At 37.0% G+C, this 18,438-nt stretch overlaps 2 protein-coding genes, 1 long non-coding RNA gene and 1 pseudogene across 6 annotated transcripts; 3 read left to right on the top strand and 1 right to left on the bottom strand.

The window, feature by feature from the left end:
* The first annotated feature begins 1,225 nt into the window (after positions 1–1,225).
* Positions 1,226–3,113, top strand: LOC141723637 (uncharacterized). Its single transcript, XM_074525495.1, has 3 exons — positions 1,226–1,667; positions 2,009–2,403; positions 2,493–3,113. The coding sequence occupies exons 1-3, from the start codon at positions 1,544–1,546 to the stop codon at positions 2,946–2,948; spliced, it is 975 nt and encodes a 324-aa protein (XP_074381596.1). The 5' UTR covers positions 1,226–1,543; the 3' UTR covers positions 2,949–3,113.
* A 1,818-nt stretch (positions 3,114–4,931) lies between these two features.
* Positions 4,932–8,615, bottom strand: LOC141723636 (uncharacterized). Of its 4 annotated transcripts, none has more exons than XR_012576322.1 (3): positions 8,478–8,615; positions 5,530–7,704; positions 4,932–5,363 (listed from the first exon to the last, which is right to left on the bottom strand). It is a non-coding gene; the product is annotated as an uncharacterized LOC141723636 (long non-coding RNA). The 4 variants fall into 4 exon arrangements; XR_012576323.1 differs by adding an exon at positions 7,852–8,079 and having other exon boundaries at positions 4,932–7,704; positions 8,478–8,611; XR_012576324.1 differs by adding an exon at positions 8,000–8,079 and having other exon boundaries at positions 4,932–7,704; positions 8,478–8,611.
* On the top strand, positions 7,033–10,268 carry LOC141723635 (protein NRT1/ PTR FAMILY 4.6-like; annotated as a pseudogene).
* A 5,883-nt stretch (positions 10,269–16,151) lies between these two features.
* On the top strand, positions 16,152–18,438 carry LOC141661939 (putative polygalacturonase At3g15720). The gene is made up of 8 exons (XM_074468969.1): positions 16,152–16,443; positions 16,547–16,684; positions 16,774–16,935; positions 17,110–17,127; positions 17,235–17,524; positions 17,613–17,721; positions 17,812–17,925; positions 18,046–18,438. The coding sequence occupies exons 1-8, from the start codon at positions 16,315–16,317 to the stop codon at positions 18,277–18,279; spliced, it is 1,194 nt and encodes a 397-aa protein (XP_074325070.1). The 5' UTR covers positions 16,152–16,314; the 3' UTR covers positions 18,280–18,438.

Below are 18,438 nucleotides of genomic sequence, written 5' to 3'. Positions count from 1 at the left end.
AACTCAGGTGGAGAGCTAGGTATTGAGCTAAATCAAATTTGAGTATCATCCATCAAACACTGCCTTTCTTTTCAACTAAAGTGTGATTTTATTTTTAGCTCAAATTTCAATATTGATGAATAAAAATGTGAATGTATATTTTATTTTCTTTGATATTAGATAAAAATATATAATCTCATAATAAGATAAATTATCAAAAATATTATTTTTTTAAATTTTTTTATTGCGATTATACTATATTCTGAAAACTTTTGCAAAAATATTGAATCAACCAAAATCAAGAAGACATGTAACTAATTGAATCCAGTTTTTTTGGTTGAATTTGAGGTTATACGAGATTACATAGAGTTGCATAAATTCGTCGGAGGCTGCATCTGGTTAAATCAAATTGCAAAAAATCGTATTTTCACAAAAAAAATGAAAAATAGTATTTTGTAAAAATATTTTTAACCTTAGGTATTTTTCAAATAAACTCTATTAATAATTATGATTAAATTATGTGATCGTGTATAATTTAATTTTTAATATTAAAATAATAAACTAACAAAAAAACATAGTGTCTTTTTTTTGAAAAATATAAATAATTCAATAATGAAAAGTCATACGTCATCTACACATATGATCGAAATTGAACAAACGCATAATTATATCGTTGTTGAATGCTTTCTTCTTGGATATGCAACCAAACGATTTTTTGAAATAATATCTACATGATATAATCCTCCGATCGTTGTTTTGAGCAATCGACCACAAATGCATCATCATAAAAACCTTTATCACTGAATCAACACCATGAAAATTCCGCAGATTTGTAATCTCGGACATGATTAACCGCAAACAAATCAAATAAAACCAAATTATCACAAGGAGAAACAAACAAAATCCAAATAAATTGGGAAATTATTGAAAATTAATAAGAGATGAACTAAGAGATGAACTAACAATAATAAAAAGAAGAAGAGATCGGGGCTTTCCACCGGTAAAAGCCTAGGGAGGCTGTTTTAAGGTTAAGAAAATTTTAGGTTTTCAAGGTTTTATAAATATAGTTTCTTTTAATTTTTAATTCTAATTAGTTTATCAATCAATTATCACGTAAGGTATTATTTTAATCCTATTTTTGAATCAAACAGATAATATCCGTATCAAGTTCCAAACTCATAAATCGCATTAAAAAAGAATAATCATCTTTTTCGACTTTCGCCAAGTGTATATAAAAGCAGGCAATCCACAGAAACAAACCCCATCATCTTGTTGTTTCTCCGGCCAAAATAACCCAAAAAAAGCACTCAAAAACGGAGGATTTCAACTGGGGTTCAGCCATGGGTACCCCTAGCAGGTGTTCTCACACTTCCCACATCACCAAATTCATCATCACCAGCTTTTTTCGCCACAAAATCTACTAATCTTTTCACCCTTAAAATCTCTCTTTTGTTACTTATATTTTGCTCTATCTATATTTCTCATCATTAGAATCAGAGGCCCTTCTGATTTTCTTGGATAATTTGTATACATAAGTGGTTGGTTCTTTTTTATATATATTATTATGGCGGGTCGGAGGTGTTTTTATGGTGGCTCTGATGGATCCAATACGACATCGTCTAGCCTCTTGTTTAATACTCAAAGACCCGAGTCTTTCTTTCTTTCTGCACCCTCTTCTTCTCTTCTTGGTATGATTCTTGATCTATTTTGCAATCTTGTTTATAAAGTTACAATCTTTATGTGTTTTTGTATCCACTTTGTTTTCTTGATTTTATGATTTTATATGTTTTATTGGTCTTTAAATGGCACTAGTGCATTATTTGAATATAATATAAGATCCCCCGTAAGCATTTGTCACTTTTCCAATACGTTAAGGTTTTAGAGTGACCGGTTACTTACATTCAAGTTATATTTATGAGACTAGTTATTGTAGGTAGTGATTTGTACATGGTTTGTTGGATAGAATGGAATTTGAGAAATGATTGTAACTCGTATGATTAATTGAAAATTCCTTGTGTTGGAATGGTAGGTTCAAAATCCATGGTGAGCTTCCAAGATGGTAAGCGAAAAAGTCCTTACGAGGGGTTCTTTATGCGGTCATATGACGAAGATGAAATTGGGGATGAAGAATATGACGAGTACTTTCAGCAGCCTGAGAAGAAGAGGAGGCTTAAGGCTGATCAAATCCAATTTCTAGAGAAAAGTTTCGAGACCGAGAACAAGCTCGAACCTGAAAGAAAAGTTCAGCTTGCAAAAGAACTCGGCTTGCAGCCGCGACAGGTTGCGATATGGTTTCAGAACCGTCGAGCACGGTGGAAGACCAAAACGCTAGAGAAAGATTATGACGTGTTGCAAAATAGTTATAACAGCCTTAAGGCTAATTACGACAATCTCCTTGCAGAGAAAGAAAAACTCAAAGCCGAGGTAACCAACCTGTATAAACTTGATAAAGAAGCTCATACATTAATATTATTAACTTTGGTAATGAAATGGGCCGATGTATAAATTTGTAGGTTCTCGACCTGACAGACAAGCTGCTTCTCAAAGAAGACAAGGGAAGCAAGACAGTAGTATCTGATAAGCAAACGGTGTCTGCAGCATTCCAACAAGAACGTGTTAGTTATGACGTTTCTGTGGGTGAAGTACTCAGTAACTCAGTTATGGATTGCAAGCAAGATCATAACTTGGTGAGAAGTGATGCAGTTGACTCGGACAGTCCACGTTACAGTGATGAAGTCTACTCCAGTCTAATGGAGCCAGTGGATTGCTCTTATGTTTTGGAACCCGCTCAGTCGGACATATCTCAAGATGAAGAAGATAACATGGGAAGTAATTTATTTCTTCCATCATATTATGTTTTCTCAAGGACTGAAGACGGTAGTTACTCCGACCCGTCTCCAAACTCTTCTTACTTTGGCTTCCCAGTTGAAGAGGATCATACATTTGGCTTTTGGGGTACAGAGTTATAGTCAGTATTGTAATCATCTTTTATGTTTTTCAATCATCCTATGTTATGCTAATAGGCATTGTAAGAAAAATAAAGGAATTATGTATTAACTCTATTGTTATAGAGCTTGTTGTATGCATTGTAAAAAAAAATCTTATTATCAAAAGCTTGATGAGAGTTTTAGTTCTTTTCATTTGTAAATTTACTTGGTCAGACAAATCAAACGCCTAATGAGAATTTTAGAGTTATTCTTATTTATCATTTGCAAGATTTTTCTTGTATACTTTAAACCTGGAATGCATTATCATACATGTGAGCCACAGAATTAAAGAGACATGCCTCTTGATAGTATAAAGGGGCACTTGAGAAAAATACATTTAGAACCACAAGCTTCAATTGCATTTATTTTTGTGGAGAATGAAGGAAAATGTGCCCTTTGATATTTGTTTTTTCGGATTTTCTGTGGTGTGCACATGAATACACAGCAGAAAAACCGTAATAAAAATTGATGTGTAAAATTTTGATTGATCTTTCCATCATTAATGTTGATGGACCCCTGCATTAACATCAATTCTATCAATAAAAATACTCCAAATTTATAAAAATTAGTGTTTAATATGTAATCATGGCACACATTAGAGCACATACTAGACAAACCATTGTTTTTTTGCCAAGTTTGTGTGAGTACAGTTTGTGAAGAAAGATATTAAATGAAAATAGTACCGTACATAACGATGATGGATATATATAAGAAAGCACTTAAATAAGGAATGAGCAGGAAATGATAGGAGAAATATATGTTTGTTGACCAATCACAAACAGTGCAGGACAACGAAATATGAATGATGAACGTCGCTTATTGTCAAAAATAAAATACAATAGCAGGCAGTTGTTGGATATTGGCACTGTACTTGGTCATAGTTGTAACACTGTCATACTAGTGTTTGTCAATGGATGTATAAGTGCAGCAAATTTTCATACCTACTCGCATCAACTTGCCGGTGATCTAGTCATAATTTCAACTCTCCATACAGTAAAGGAAAAAAATTGAGAGTTTTTTGCAAATATTCTTGAGATGAATTTCTGAAAAATCACTTTTCGTCAATCTAGTTTGGCGAATAAATAGAAAGGAATTTGGTGGTGTATTTTTTCTCTGGAATTTCACATGCGCATGGATCATGTGTGGAATGCTGAAATATGCGATAATATAAATTCTATTCTGATCAACTTTACAGCTTATTGATGCATATGCTCCTCGTATATGATCCCTGTGGCTCTTTCCAGGGTATTTTGTTTTTATTATTCTTTTTCTTTCAATTCTTGACTTCTGATAATCTACATACAAAGAAACAACAGAGACATGCTATTTTTTCGAATACCATACCAGGCCTAATTGGTTCGGCCTGATTGGTTCGTAACCGGGGGTCCTGATATTTAAAAGACCCTTGTCGAAATCTGTTTAGACTGTCCTATCGTACATATAAGCTAAATTTCGAGATCCTTAAATGTAGGGGGTTTTAGACGCAAGACTCCTTCTCCTGGTGAAGGGTTAGTATGCAAAATGAAGTGATCGCTGGAGAGGGAACCTCCAGATCAGAATATATATGCAAACGACAGATTTTATAAGGCGGATACTGTTTTTCTTCTGATTTATATAAAGCTTGTGACTTTTAAACATGCATTCTGGGGTATTGCATATTTTTATTGAACATTTTAACTATAAAATCATGTACTGTGTATACATAATATATACTACGTTTATTATCAAATAAAGATCAACAGCGGAGTCCAGACTATCTTTTTTTATCCAACTAGAACAATGAGTTTAACCTACCATGAGAAGCGGTTTTATATGGCTTGGTTTAGCTAAACTTCTAGCTAAGTGGACACATAACTCTCAAGTAATGCTTTATAAACTCTTAAGCATAACTCTCGTCGCAATGCATTATAAAGTGATGAACAACTCTACGAGTGGTCATATCTAACAAAAATAACAAACTGGGTAAGGTTTCGTAGCAAATCTTTAGAAACTGATGCTGATGCACAACTCTATCTTAAAGTAGGTTTATTTCTAACTGTTGTATTCACTGAATTGTTGGAGTCCAGAAGATTATACTTGCCGTCTTGTTTATAATTTGTCCTTTTTTTTTTGCCATCATGCATCCTTACATGAGTTCATATATATCTTCTATTGCACCACAGATAGAGTACATTCCATCATAAAAGCATAACATCTAACATGTTCCCTGAAAGTTAAGGTAGCCAAGTAGGGGGTAGATTAGTTAACAAATAGCATGAGAAGAGATCAAGAATCCTTTCATGCTAATCCGGAAACAACTTGTCATAGTTGGAGTGTAATTCTCCCTCAACTGGAATTTCCTGTCATCTTCACCAGGGTGCCATTTGCTGATAATGTTTTTTCTTTTGACAAGATGTACTGCAAAAATCATGCATAGTCGTGTCAATTACAGACTACGTCTGGACAATACGGTATTCAATGCTCAGTAATGAAAAAAGAAGTGGAAATATTATATGATCATGAAACTTCCATAATCTCTCTGTGACATTGAGCATAATTGTCGTAGTATTATCAAATGTTTTACCCAGGAGATCGATGTTATTGCAGTTGCGCGTCTTTTACACTTTGATATCAAGCTGCACCATGTCAGTAATGAGTAAACCAGATTTAAGTCGAGACACAAATATAATTATAAGAACTATCTGCTTTCAGCAGTTGCCATAATTCACACATAATACACAAATCATGACACAAAGACAGGCATATCTGAAGTTCTAGTAGTGTTTTAGTACCAATGTACCATCAAACATAATTGGGCATGTGTGGAACGGCTTGTTATCATATAGCACATTCTAATATTTTGCAGTTAACTCATTATTTAGCCAAGCATATAAAAAAATGAGGTCAGATCAGGATATCTGGTATTAAATAGCCACCACCCGTGTAGCATGGTTGTAGTAGCTTACTAGCTTCCGAGTGAATGTTGTTTGTGATGAACTCCAGTTCCGGAGGGCCCTGGCCAATCAAATTGGAACTCCATGATCATGCTCCCCACTTTTTCAAGGGAGCATTTTGAGGGAGCACTAAACACACTCAAATTACTAGTGATGAAAAGGCAGCACAATTAATCACAAATGAAACATGAAAGAAATTACTAGTAGAACCAAGGAAAAGGTTATGATGACCGACAGAACAATGATGCTTTGTGGTTGGGAGCACTACAAAAAAGCAGCAATAAAATCACATGAACTGCTATAGTTAATCAACTAAAATGAGCCTGAGAAACAATTATAACAAATTCTTCTAGTAAACTTTATACCCTGATGCAATGGAAAGTATCCATTACACACCTTTTTACGGAAACCAACAAAGTCGACATTTGATCTAAAATTTTAAATTGATCCACAGCACGAAAACAATTCTTCTTTTGTATCTACCAATCTATAGGTGCTAATATGTTAAATGAAAAACATGTATCTTACAGGATCTGGTGCTATTAACACAAGTCACTGTAAAAACTTGACTTGAGTTAGCAGTAATGTTCTGGAGCACTATAAAACAGCAGCAATAAAATCACATGAACTGGAGTTAGTTCACTAAAAGGAGCTTGAGGAACAATGATAACAATTTCTTCTAGAAAACTCTATACCTTGATGCAACGGAAAGTATCCATTACACACCTTTTTACGGAAACCAACAAAGACAACATTTGATCTAAAATTTTAAATTGATCCACCGCATGAAAAAAAATTCTTCTTTCGTATCTACCTATCTACAGGTGCTAAAATTTAAAATGACAAACATGTAATAAGAGGATCTGGTGCTAGTAATAACAACACAAGTCACTCTTTAAAACTTGACTTGAGTTAGCAGTAATGTTCAGTTTCACTCATCATCTCTCTCACTCTCACACACGGTCTCTATCACGATATCTTTCTTGCACTATTCACGGCCTCTCACGAACACATCAAGATAGGAGTCGGTGTAAGCCAATGACATGTAAGAGAATGCATTTGTCATTTTCATCTAGACCTTTCCAAATTCCAGGGTGGTAACTCATACCTTCTCAGTATAAATATGACTACTTTCATCACTCCACTTAGGTTCTGAATAAATTTCTCATTCTATCTCTTATAAGACCACATAAGCATCTCATATTTAAAACCACATTAAAGTTGGAAAGAATATGGTGCGTTCTTGTTTAAATATATTTGATCTCATTTAGTCTTTGCTCTTGGATTTAACTTTTCCTTTTTCCAGGATGAGGCACGCCACTTTCAAGAATGGGAAGGGTACGTCGACTGGAAGAACAGGCCAGCATTGAGAGGCCAACATGGTGGTATGCTAGCTGCATCATTCGTCTTGGGTATGTATGATAACCGTCAAAATTGGGAACATACTGACTTGCATCTGTTATTTGGCCTTAACCACAAGCATTAAATTTTGTTAAATAAACTAAATTCATTGTATTTAAGAGTTTGTATGCTTTTTTCAATTTAAAATTATAGAAGTTTCTATTCATGCATGCAATTACCAAGTATAGCACAGAGGATCTCATCTATTTCCTACCATAACCTGTAGCTGTGGAGGTACTGGAGAATTTAGCATATCTGGCTAATGCAAGCAACCTTGTGCTGTATCTGTTGAGATTCATGCATTTTTCTCCATCCAGTTCGGCCAATATCGTGACCAACTTCATGGGCACAGCTTTTCTCCTTGCTCTGCTTGGTGGCTTCTTATCCGATGCTTACTTCACCACCTATTGCATATATCTGATAAGTGCTCTAATTGAATTCATGGTATGAACTAATAAGTTTCTAATTTTAATAATCACAGAAGGTATATATTTGTTGCAATTAAGCCAAAAGTTTAATTGGTATTAATGTGAATGGATATTCAATATTACTTGAATAATTTATCTGCATTCGCCTTTTATCAATGTTATCAGTTGATAACCTCATCAAGCAGGGGGGAAAAACTCCAACCAAAACAGAAACCACCGTGGCTCAATTGGCAAATTAAAAGTTCCATGTAAAGAAAAAAAGAGGAAATACGCAAAAGGTGGCCACAAGCAATTGACACGTCTGGCAAACAGGACCTGGTAGAGCCACGGAAGGTCCATTTTCTGCATTACCTGTTAAAAAGGGAAATGCCAAATTTGTATTTACTTCATTTAGTACACATTTTTAATAGTCTAGTGACTTCTAAGGTAGTTTCAAGAAACCACATACAAAAACATCAACCTGGTAAACCATTGTCTAGAAAGCATTGATCTCCTAATGGGAGAGGACATATAAACATGTACTATATAGTAGTAATTGATAAAGAAACATATATAGCAATAGAACAAATAAAGAAATGGTAAGAACTTTCACATAGCATCATCTATTGCCAGACAATTGTAAACTTTAGGCAGGCTGATAAATTCACGCTGTTTTAAGATATTCTGAGTAAGTTGAAGTTCCTGACAGATAATCACACAATTGTAGTGAATTTATTAGTGTTAGGAACTAGTTACTTAAAGTAACATACAAATAACACAATATCACAGCCACCTTTGCTGTTTTTATGCATTTCCTAGTTTAACTTTGAGTTTCGAAGCAGGGCCTCTTAATCCTTACATTGCAAGCTCAAATATCCCCACTCAGGCCACCAAGCTGCATGTCAACGAACAGAAACACAATATGTCAGGAAGTAGAAGGAGCAAAATCAATAATGCTGTTTTCAGGCCTGTATCTGGTGGCACTAGGTGTTGGAGGGATTAAAGGTTCATTGCTCACACATGGAGCCGAGCAATTTGATGATACCATTTAAGAGGGAAGAAGGAAGAGATCGACATTTTTTAATTATTATGTCTTTTGCCTGTCTTGCGGGGCACTGATTGCAGTGACTTTTGTCGTGTGGATCGAGGATAATAGAGGATGGCAATGGGGCTTTGGAATTTCCACGTCTACAATACTAATCTCCATTTTAATTTTCCTCAGTGGATCCACTACATACCGAAATAGAGTTCCTAGAGGAAGCCCCATTACAGAAATACTCAAGGTAAATTACTTTCTAGAATTTTTGCCAAGCTCTAGACAAATAGTAAATCTAGTCGTAGCTTGAAAGACCGAATATCCTTTGCAACAGGTTTTGACTGCAGCACTTTACAACACTTGCATCTGCAAAACTCTTTGTAACACAACTGTGAGTGGAAGCATAACCACAGACATGCATAGTCAAGGCGAGGAAGACATACATCATGCTGATCAACTAGAAGCAGCTCAGCTTCCAACAGAAACAGAGTTCCTTAATAGAGCAGTACATGATAGGCCTGATTTCCAAGCACTTGAATGCACGGTCAAAGAAGTGGAGGATGTTAGAATAGTACTAAAGATCCTCCCAATTTTCATGTCAACTATAATGCTCAACTGCTGCCTTGCGCAGCTCTCCACCTTTTCTGTCCAACAAGCAGCCACCATGAACAATAAGATTGGATCTCTACGTGTTCCTCCAGCTTCTCTTCCAGTATTTCCTGTACTCTTCATAATGGTCCTCGCACCAATGTACAACCATGTTATCATTCCATTTGCGAGGAAGGTAACCAGAACTGAGACAGGCATTACTCATCTACAACGAATTGGAACCGGTTTATTCCTTTCCATCGTGGCCATGACAGTTGCAGCTCTAGCGGAAATGAAGCGAAAGAAGGTAGCAACCCAATATGGCCAATTAAATTCCACTAAACCTCTTCCAATCACATTCCTTTGGGTGTCATTGCAATACTTGTTTCTCGGGTCTGCTGATCTTTTCACCTTAGCTGGCATGATGGAGTTTTTCTTTACGGAAGCTCCACTTAGCCTGAGATCTTTAGCAACATCTCTCTCCTGGGCCTCACTGGCAATGGGCTATTATTTGAGCTCAGTGCTAGTTACTACTGTGAACCGCATTACAAGTACATTCGGACACACGCCCTGGCTCTACGGCAGCAACATAAATTATTATCACCTTGAAAGATTTTACTGGTTGATGGGCATATTAAGTGGTCTGAACTTCCTACATTTTCTCTTTTGGGCTAATCGTTACAAGTACAGATCCACAAGGTCGGAAGACGAATAGAAAATGTAAATCATTGTCCTCCTCAACTCTCAGCAATCTCTGTGAAACGCATCTTTTTGTTATACTAGGACATTAGAGATTGGATTATATAATGTTCTTGAATTAAATTATCGACAATGATGATCAATGTTGTGTTTCACTTAATTACAGTTACAGATTTCTTGTCCTCAGTGTAGTAACTGGGGCATTGTATCAGCACAACAAATAATAATGTGATCATTTACTTATTACGGAAATAAACAGTCACATAAACATCCTTTTTCGTGAATGGACAAAATTGCTATTAGAAGTTGCAATAAACATTATTATTGAAGTATTGAAGTGAAAATAAGATTAATGGCTGATGGGGACTAGCCTGGAAGAAGGGTCTGGAGAATGCTAACAAAAGCGACGAAGATCGATCAGGAATGACCTGGAAGAAGGGTCTGGAGAAAGCTCAAAAACGGGAAGAACACTGATACGATAGTGATGGAATGCACATTAAGGAACGTCACATTCCAGAAAACGAATGAGCATAACTGATAATAATTGCGTGATTTTGAGCAAATAAAAAGTGTGTTTATTACTACTTGATAGTTTTATAAAGACAGCAGCAAAATGAAAGTTATGAGCTAGAGAATTGTAGAGCCAAAACTTCATTCATATATTGCTCAAAAGTAGATCTAGAAAAGCTGGCAAACACAGCACCTGCTCATCCCATATATCCTGATGGGAATGACAGCAAGACTAACAGAAAGATTCCTTTTGACAGGAAAAGTCTAAGATACCCTCCTGAATATTATTACAGACAAATGTGTCATCACACATGAAAAAGTGCAGTGAAATAAATGAAATAAACAAGGCAAATACTAGAAGAGGAAATAGGTGACTAGTTCCATTACTCCCCCTCAAGCTAGGAGGGGAGCTCAGCTGCAGCTCCAAGCTTGTTCAACAGAGTATAGTGTTGCTTGGAAGAGAGGGCTTTGGTGAAGATGTCTGCGATTTGGGCATGTGAGGGAACTTGCTTGGTCAGAATGGAGCCTTCGGTGACTTTGTCTCTAATAAAATGCAGGTCTACCTCAATATGTTTGGTGCGCTCGTGGAGAACGGGATTAGCTGCTATAGCAAGGGCCGCCTGATTGTCACAGTGCAAGATTGTCGGAGGTAAGTTGTGAAGACCCATGTCTTTTAACAATGCAGATAACCAGGTCACCTCACAAGTTGCAAGAGCCATGGAACGGTATTCTGCTTCAGCACTTGAACGAGCCACAACTGGCTGTTTCTTAGTTTTCCAGGAAATAGGTGACGAGCCCAACAGAACACAGAAACCAGTGGTGGAACGTCTGGTCATGGGACAGGTGGCCCAATCACTGTCACTATAGGCCTTGAGTTCAGCAGCTGTAGACGAAGCAAGTAATATACCTTGACCTGGATTTAAAGTGATATATCTCACTAGTTTCTTAGCAGCTTCCATATGTTGACTCGTTGGATTTTGCATAAACTGTGTCAATATGTGTACAGAAAAAGCGATGTCTGGACGCGTGATTGTGAGATATATTAGTTTACCAAGAAGGCGTTGGTAAGGATGAGGGTCCCTGAGATATTCACCAGTGTCAGCCTTGAGGCGAAGATGAATATCCATTGGAATTTTTAGAGGAGTTGTATCGACCAGGCCACATTCAGTAATCAAATCAACTGCATATTTCTTTTGAGACACAAAAAATCCAGCAGCAGACCTGGTGATTTCAAGACCCAAGAAGTAACTCACATCACCTAGATCCTTCATTTTAAACGTTGAGGAGAGCATGGATTTTAGAGTTGTAATCTCAGACATATCATTTCCTGAAAGAAGGAGATCATCGACATAAACAAGGACGAGAGTTATAGAAGATTCCTTAGTTTGTGTGAATAAACTATAATCTGAAAGAGATTGAGTGAATCCCAGAGTTTTTAGTGTGGATGATAATTTACTGAACCAATTTCGAGGCGCCTGTCGAAGTCCGTAAAGAGATTTTTTGAGCTTACATACCATGGTAGGCTTGGAAGAAGAGAACTCCCCCTGATTTAAAGTTACTCTGCAGCCATAGTGAGTATATCCTTTTGGCATTTTCATATAAACAGTTTCATATAAGTCCCCATGCAGAAATGCGTTTGTGACGTCCATTTGTTGTACAGACCAATTCTGTAGAGCTGCTACTGCAAGAAGTGCACGCACTGTTGTCATCTTGGCAACAGGGGCAAAGGTGTGTTCATAATCTACACCATAAATTTGCTTACAGCCCAAGATGACCAACCTGGACTTGAACCTTTGAACTGATCCATCCGAGCCAAACTTCATTTTATACAACCACTTGCATCCGATAGCTTTTTTATCAGGTGGTAAGGAAGTGATTTCCCAGGTGTCATTGGCTTCGAGAGCATCCAATTCAACATTCATGGCCTGGACCCAGTTGATATCTTGCACTGCTTGTTTGAAACTGATAGGGTCTGATTTAGATGTTAAGGATGACAGAAGACAGGTAAACATGGGTGTGACAGACTGAGATGGTATAGCAAAATTAGCAGAGGGGTTGGAAAAAGGTTTAGTGATATAAGACTCCATCCAAACTGGCGGCTTATGGGTTCTGGTTGTTCTTCTAGGAGGTGTGAGGTCCTTGTCTTGGTTAGAATGAGTCACAGGTGTGTTGGTGACTGGAGAATCTGAGGTATCAAGCTGAGTTGTGTTTTCAGGATGCGTATTGGTATTTTGAGAGTTAACATCAGTAGCTACAACAATAGCAGGTTGTGTGACTGGAAAAATATCATCATCATAATAAGGCTTGGGTTGAGTACTAGGCATAACAGTTGGCAAAGGATGCATATATGGGTTGGATGTGGTTGAATTTAAAGGAAAGATGAGCTCATTGAAAGTTACATCGCGAGACACAAAAGGTTTCATAGTTCTAAGATCAAGCAATCTGTATCCCTTTTGAGTGGGGGGGTATCCTATAAAAACACAGGGCACACCTCGAGGTGCCAATTTATCAGACGTGTGATCAGGATTAGAAGAAAAAGCTAAACAACCAAAAGACCTGAACTCGCTATAATCAACAGGCTTATCATATAAAAGCTCATAAGGGCATTTGTTGTCAAGAACAGAGGAAGGTAACCTGTTTATAATGAAGACAGCAGTGAGCACGGATTCCCCCCAGAAAGATATTGCCAACCCTGACTGAAACATGAGAGCCCGCGCCACTTCAAGCACGTGTCTGTGCTTTCGTTCAACTCTCGAGTTCTGTTGTGGTCTGTAAACACAGGAGGTCTGGTGCACTATTCCTTGTGATTGAAAGAATTCTCTACATGCTGCCGTGTCGAACTCAAGAGCATTGTCAGATCGAACAACGGCAATAGAGGCATCAAACTGTCTTTGAACAAAACTACAGAATAATTTTAGTGAATGCAAATACTCTGACTTGTGTTGCAGTAAGTAGATCCATGTCATTCTAGAGAAATCGTCCACTATTGTGAGAAAGTATTTGAACTTTTGTCTTGTAACCACCTTATAAGGACCCCAGATATCCGTATGAATAAGAGAAAAAGCCTTTGATGCACATGATTCACTTAGCTGGAATGGTAGTTTTGTAAATTTTGCCATGGGACATGTTAAACATACTGTTCCACAGGCATGAACACAGTGTTTGACACAATCAATGAATTTCAATTTCGACACCGGGGCATGTCCTAATCGATTGTGCCACACAGTGTACTGATCAGACAAAGTCGGAGTGGTGACACTCAAACATTCCACATTAGAAGCAGCAGAAAGAGCAGTATTAGACATGTGGTACAATCCATTTTCAACGATGCCTTTTGCTCTTACTGTGTGTGTTTCAGTATCAACAATAGTGCAGAATTTAGGACTAAAAACAGCATAACAAGCATTATCCTCAGACAATTTTTGAATAGACAATAAATTATGAGTGAAGTAGGGAACATACAACACCTTTAGTAGTCTCAGTCCATTCTTTAATTGCAAATCACCAGTGTGAGTAACTGCAGCCTTAGAGCCGGTGGGCAAATTGACTGTTAAGTTGGGTGGTGCAGCTTTAATGTTCCCGAGGAGACTCAAATTCGAGGTCATATGGTTGCTTGCACCTGTGTCCACAATCCAATCTTCACAGACAGTTTGAACAGTCTGCACATTATCACACATAATCATGCCAGAAAAAGGTGAATCCAGCACATCATCTGCAGCTTCATAGCTCATGGATTGAGTATGTGTGGGCATGAGTTGCAGCAATTGTTGAAGTTGCTGAGGAGTGAAGGATATAGGTTGAGCTGATGCAGTAGTATCAACAGTTACATTGGCCGCCACAGGACCTTTTGAAGTATTTTTAGGATTATGCCATTTTCCAGCAGGAGAGTTGTCTCTGTTATTGACATTAGCTGGTCCTCTTGGTGGTTTATACTTATAATGCCATCTGGGGTAGCCAATGATATTCCAACAGTTATTATTAGTATGACCTTTTCCACCACACGCTCCACATGTAACAGGTTTGTCGACATTTACAACCGTTTTAGTAAACATAGCAGACATTTCATTTTCATAGGAATAAGATTTATTAAGAATCTCGTTTTGAGATTCTTCCTGCTGAATAGCAGAACAAGCAGCTTCAACACTGGGCAGAGGAATCAACATAAGCAACTGACTACGTTGAGGAGAGTATTTATCATCAAGACCGTTTAGAAATTGAAATAACTTAGCCTCTTCTTTTTGGGCATGAATGGCTCTCAACAGAGCAGTAACATCGTCACTTATAGTTTTAACAGATGGTAAGAGATTCATAGACTCGAGTTCTTCCCATATACTACTAAGAGATGTAAAGTAATCAACAACAGTGCTACCATTTTGCTTAAGACCAAACAACTCTTTGCTTAATTTATACTTACGAGACCCATTAGTAAGCTGAAAACGTTTCTCTAATTGTTTCCATACCTCAGAAGCAGATGTAATAAACAAGACAGATTTTTTAATTGACTCGGAGATATTATTATGTATCCAAGAGATTACCATGCTATTGCAAGTCTCCCATTGAACTGCTTCTGTCGTATCAGATGTGTTTTTGACCTCCGTACCATCTACAAATCCAAGCTTGCGCTTTGAGGAAAGCTGAATCTCCATGGATCGTTTCCAAGAGCGATAATCAGCCGCTCCTTCGAGTTTCGTAACGCTGATAGAAAGAGGGTTGTCTGATGGATGAAGAAACAATGGGTTTTGCATATCGGAGAAAGAAAATTTACTTCCTGATGTCATGATTAGAGTATAAGGACAAGCACAGCTCACTCTTTAATCACAACACTTCTGGATTACAAAGGAGCTTTAGATCTGAGCAAAAAGAAAAGACAATATGAATCAGAGAAGATGACTATGACTCTATTAATTCACTCAAATTTCATATGCGGCTCTGATACCATGATAGTTTTATAAAGACAGCAGCAAAATGAAAGTTATGAGCTAGAGAATTGTAGAGCCAAAGCTTCATTCATATATTGCTCAAAAGTAGATCTAGAAAAGCCGGCAAACACAGCACCTGCTCATCCCATATATCCTGATGGGAATGACAGCAAGACTAACAGAAAGATTCCTTTTGACAGGAAAAGTCTAAGATACCCTCCTGAATATTATTACAGACAAATGTGTCATCACACATGAAAAAGTGCAGTGAAATAAATGAAATAAACAAGGCAAATACTAGAAGAGGAAATAGGTGACTAGTTCCATTACTACTACTTGTTAGTCCCATGGCAAAATTTCATTGCCAGTTATAGAAAGTGCGAGTTTACAACGCTATAGGATTGAGCTCGTTTATAGAAACAGTTTTAGAATTTCGGTTTTTAAACTTTTGGCCCATTTTGTCCACTAACAAACGTGGATCCACTTTTCTTCTTCTTCAACTTAAAAAAAAATATAATACTACAATGTTTAAAAGTCATGATTTTTTATATTATGAAAAAAATAAAATTTAGAAAATAATGACGTGTGAAGTGAAAGACATGCATTCAAGTAGTGTTTAAGTTATATAATATTTCTTTCAACAATTTTTTTCATAATTACGGACTCTCTCTTCTCTTAAATATATAGAAAAATGTATAAAATTCAGTCCTAGTCGGAATCTATGTCCTAAATGATATACTCACTATTCTTTCTCCTCTGCGGCAGAGATTAGAGTTTGCATTTTGCAGTAACTTAAGTTCCTCCTCTTCTTCACGTGTTAGATAGATTGAGAGGGGGGCTAAGAGAGAAACTAAAATGGCGGTGCAAGGAATTTTAAAGTGTGTTATATTGTTTAGTCTTCTTGCAAACTGTGTTTTGACTCTATCTGTTGTCAATGTTCGTGATCATGGCGTAGTTGGCGATGGAATCACAGATGACACTCAAGTACGTGTCTAAATATATAGAGTATATATTTTACGTAAATGTAACTTCCGATTATCGTTGTCACCAAATTACTCCACTAATGTATTACTTGGATTGATATCAGGGTTTACTGAGAGCGTGGGAAGTAACATGCAAGTCCTCTTCTTCGTCTGCAACCATGCATTTTCCAGCGAATCTCGAGTTTCTAACCCGTCCTTTGCTTTTTAAAGGCCCATGCAAGCCCCGGAATATCACAGTCGAGGTACTTAATCAGTACTAGTTGATTAAAACTTATAATTTGTAGTATTAAACTAGTAGTTTTAGATTGTTAAATATGGAATTTTGTTGTAGATACATGGTACAATAACGGCACCGAGTGAACCTAGACAATGGAGGTGTAGATCCACGGATTGTGATAGTTGGATACGCTTCTCTCACGTAGATGGTCTTTTCATCTCTGGTTCCGGAACCGGTACAATCTCTGGACGTGGGGAAAAGTGGTGGAACATTAAGGTAATTTCGCAATTCAACTATTCGTTAACCGGGAAGGAGTTACCTAAAGTTAACCGGGGCATCAAACCCTTCATTAAATTACTTGTTCTTAATTTCTTTTTTAGAATACTTTTCTTTTTTATTTCATTATTTGATTATTGATAGATGTTTTTTCCCTCTTGTTTCCTCTTTCAGGGAAAACACAGACCAGCTGTAAGTACATTTTACATAACTTTATCTATCTATACAAGTCATTTTAAATAGGACGGATGGAATGTATAATACGAAAATTGTCGATTAATTATGATGTATTCATGCAGGCTTTAAGGATTATGAGCTCTAAGAATCTTAGACTTAGTGGATTAAGGTTTAAAGACAATCCTCGTATGCACATTGTGCTTGATGGAGTACAAGGGGCACGCCTCACAGACTTAAAAATCCAGGCACCTGGTCATAGCCCCAACACAGATGGCATTCATATTGGGGACTCCACTAATGTCAATATTGAGCATTGTACCATTGGGACAGGTGATGATTGTATATCTATAGGAGGTGGATCTAAAAACATGACAATCCATAATATTAGATGTGGACCTGGGCATGGTGTAAGGTACGCGATTCTTCTAATGATCTAATAGTCTTTCAATCTTCGGTCTACACGAGGTGATTTTATTGTTCTTTTGCTTTTGATGTAACAGCATTGGGAGTTTAGGAAAGGATGGTGCCAATGATGAGGTCGAAAATATTCAAATAAGAGATGTTGTGTTCACCAACACCTCAAACGGTGCTAGAATCAAAACATGGCAGGTAAAGTATAACACTATATATGTTCAACCTGTCAAAGGCATTGTCAAACATAATATAGATACTAATTGATTGTGGTATCAATTGGTGCAGGGAGGAAAAGGTTACGCTAGAAACATAGCATTCGAACGAATACTCTGTCAAAACTCCGATAATCCTATCATCATTGATCAGTTTTATTGTGATCATGAAACTTGTGTAGACCATGTAAGTAATAACGTTGTGCGATCTTTCATATGTGTACAAAATAATGCGGTTCTGATTGTAAACTTAGGCTATTCATATTTTCATCATATGGATTAAATTATTGAATTTGGGTTTGTGCAGAATTCAGCCGTGAAGGTGAGTGGGGTGACATTTAGGGAAGTAATGGGAACTTCTAAGAGGGAGACAGCGGTAAAGATAGACTGCAGCAAGACGGTTCCGTGTGAAGGTATAACGATGGAGAACGTATACTTAAAGTCCAATCGCCACGGGAAAAAAGCCTCTGCTTACTGCAGCAATGGCAGAGGAAAAGTATTTGGTCAAGTTGTACCAAAGGTTTCGTTAAACTTTGGTTGACATCTTTTAGTATTACATACCCGGAGAAAATCCAGTAGCATATTCTTATGCTAACTCACTTGGTACTTCGCATATTAAGTTATGGATATATCATATTACTCTTCACAAGAAATACTTCTTGCAATTACAAAGTGCATCAACAATTTTGGACCCGGCTAG

Source organism: Apium graveolens, chromosome 5, assembly GCF_009905375.1.
Source record: "Apium graveolens cultivar Ventura chromosome 5, ASM990537v1, whole genome shotgun sequence".
NCBI classification, from domain to species: domain Eukaryota; kingdom Viridiplantae; phylum Streptophyta; class Magnoliopsida; order Apiales; family Apiaceae; genus Apium; species Apium graveolens.
This window is presented reverse-complemented; position numbering and strand designations above follow the sequence as displayed.

Excerpts from the sequence above, each read along its gene's own strand:
- LOC141723637 (XM_074525495.1), top strand. The coding sequence starts at position 1,544 with ATGGCGGGTCGGAGGTGTTTTTATGGTGGCTCTGATGGATCCAATACG. Across the intron at positions 1,668-2,008 it reads ACCCTCTTCTTCTCTTCTTG|GTTCAAAATCCATGGTGAGC; the intron begins GTATGATTCTTG and ends TTGGAATGGTAG. Across the intron at positions 2,404-2,492 it reads AAGAAAAACTCAAAGCCGAG|GTTCTCGACCTGACAGACAA; the intron begins GTAACCAACCTG and ends ATAAATTTGTAG.
- LOC141661939 (XM_074468969.1), top strand. The coding sequence starts at position 16,315 with ATGGCGGTGCAAGGAATTTTAAAGTGTGTTATATTGTTTAGTCTTCTT. Across the intron at positions 16,444-16,546 it reads GAATCACAGATGACACTCAA|GGTTTACTGAGAGCGTGGGA; the intron begins GTACGTGTCTAA and ends GATTGATATCAG. Across the intron at positions 17,525-17,612 it reads GGACCTGGGCATGGTGTAAG|CATTGGGAGTTTAGGAAAGG; the intron begins GTACGCGATTCT and ends TTGATGTAACAG.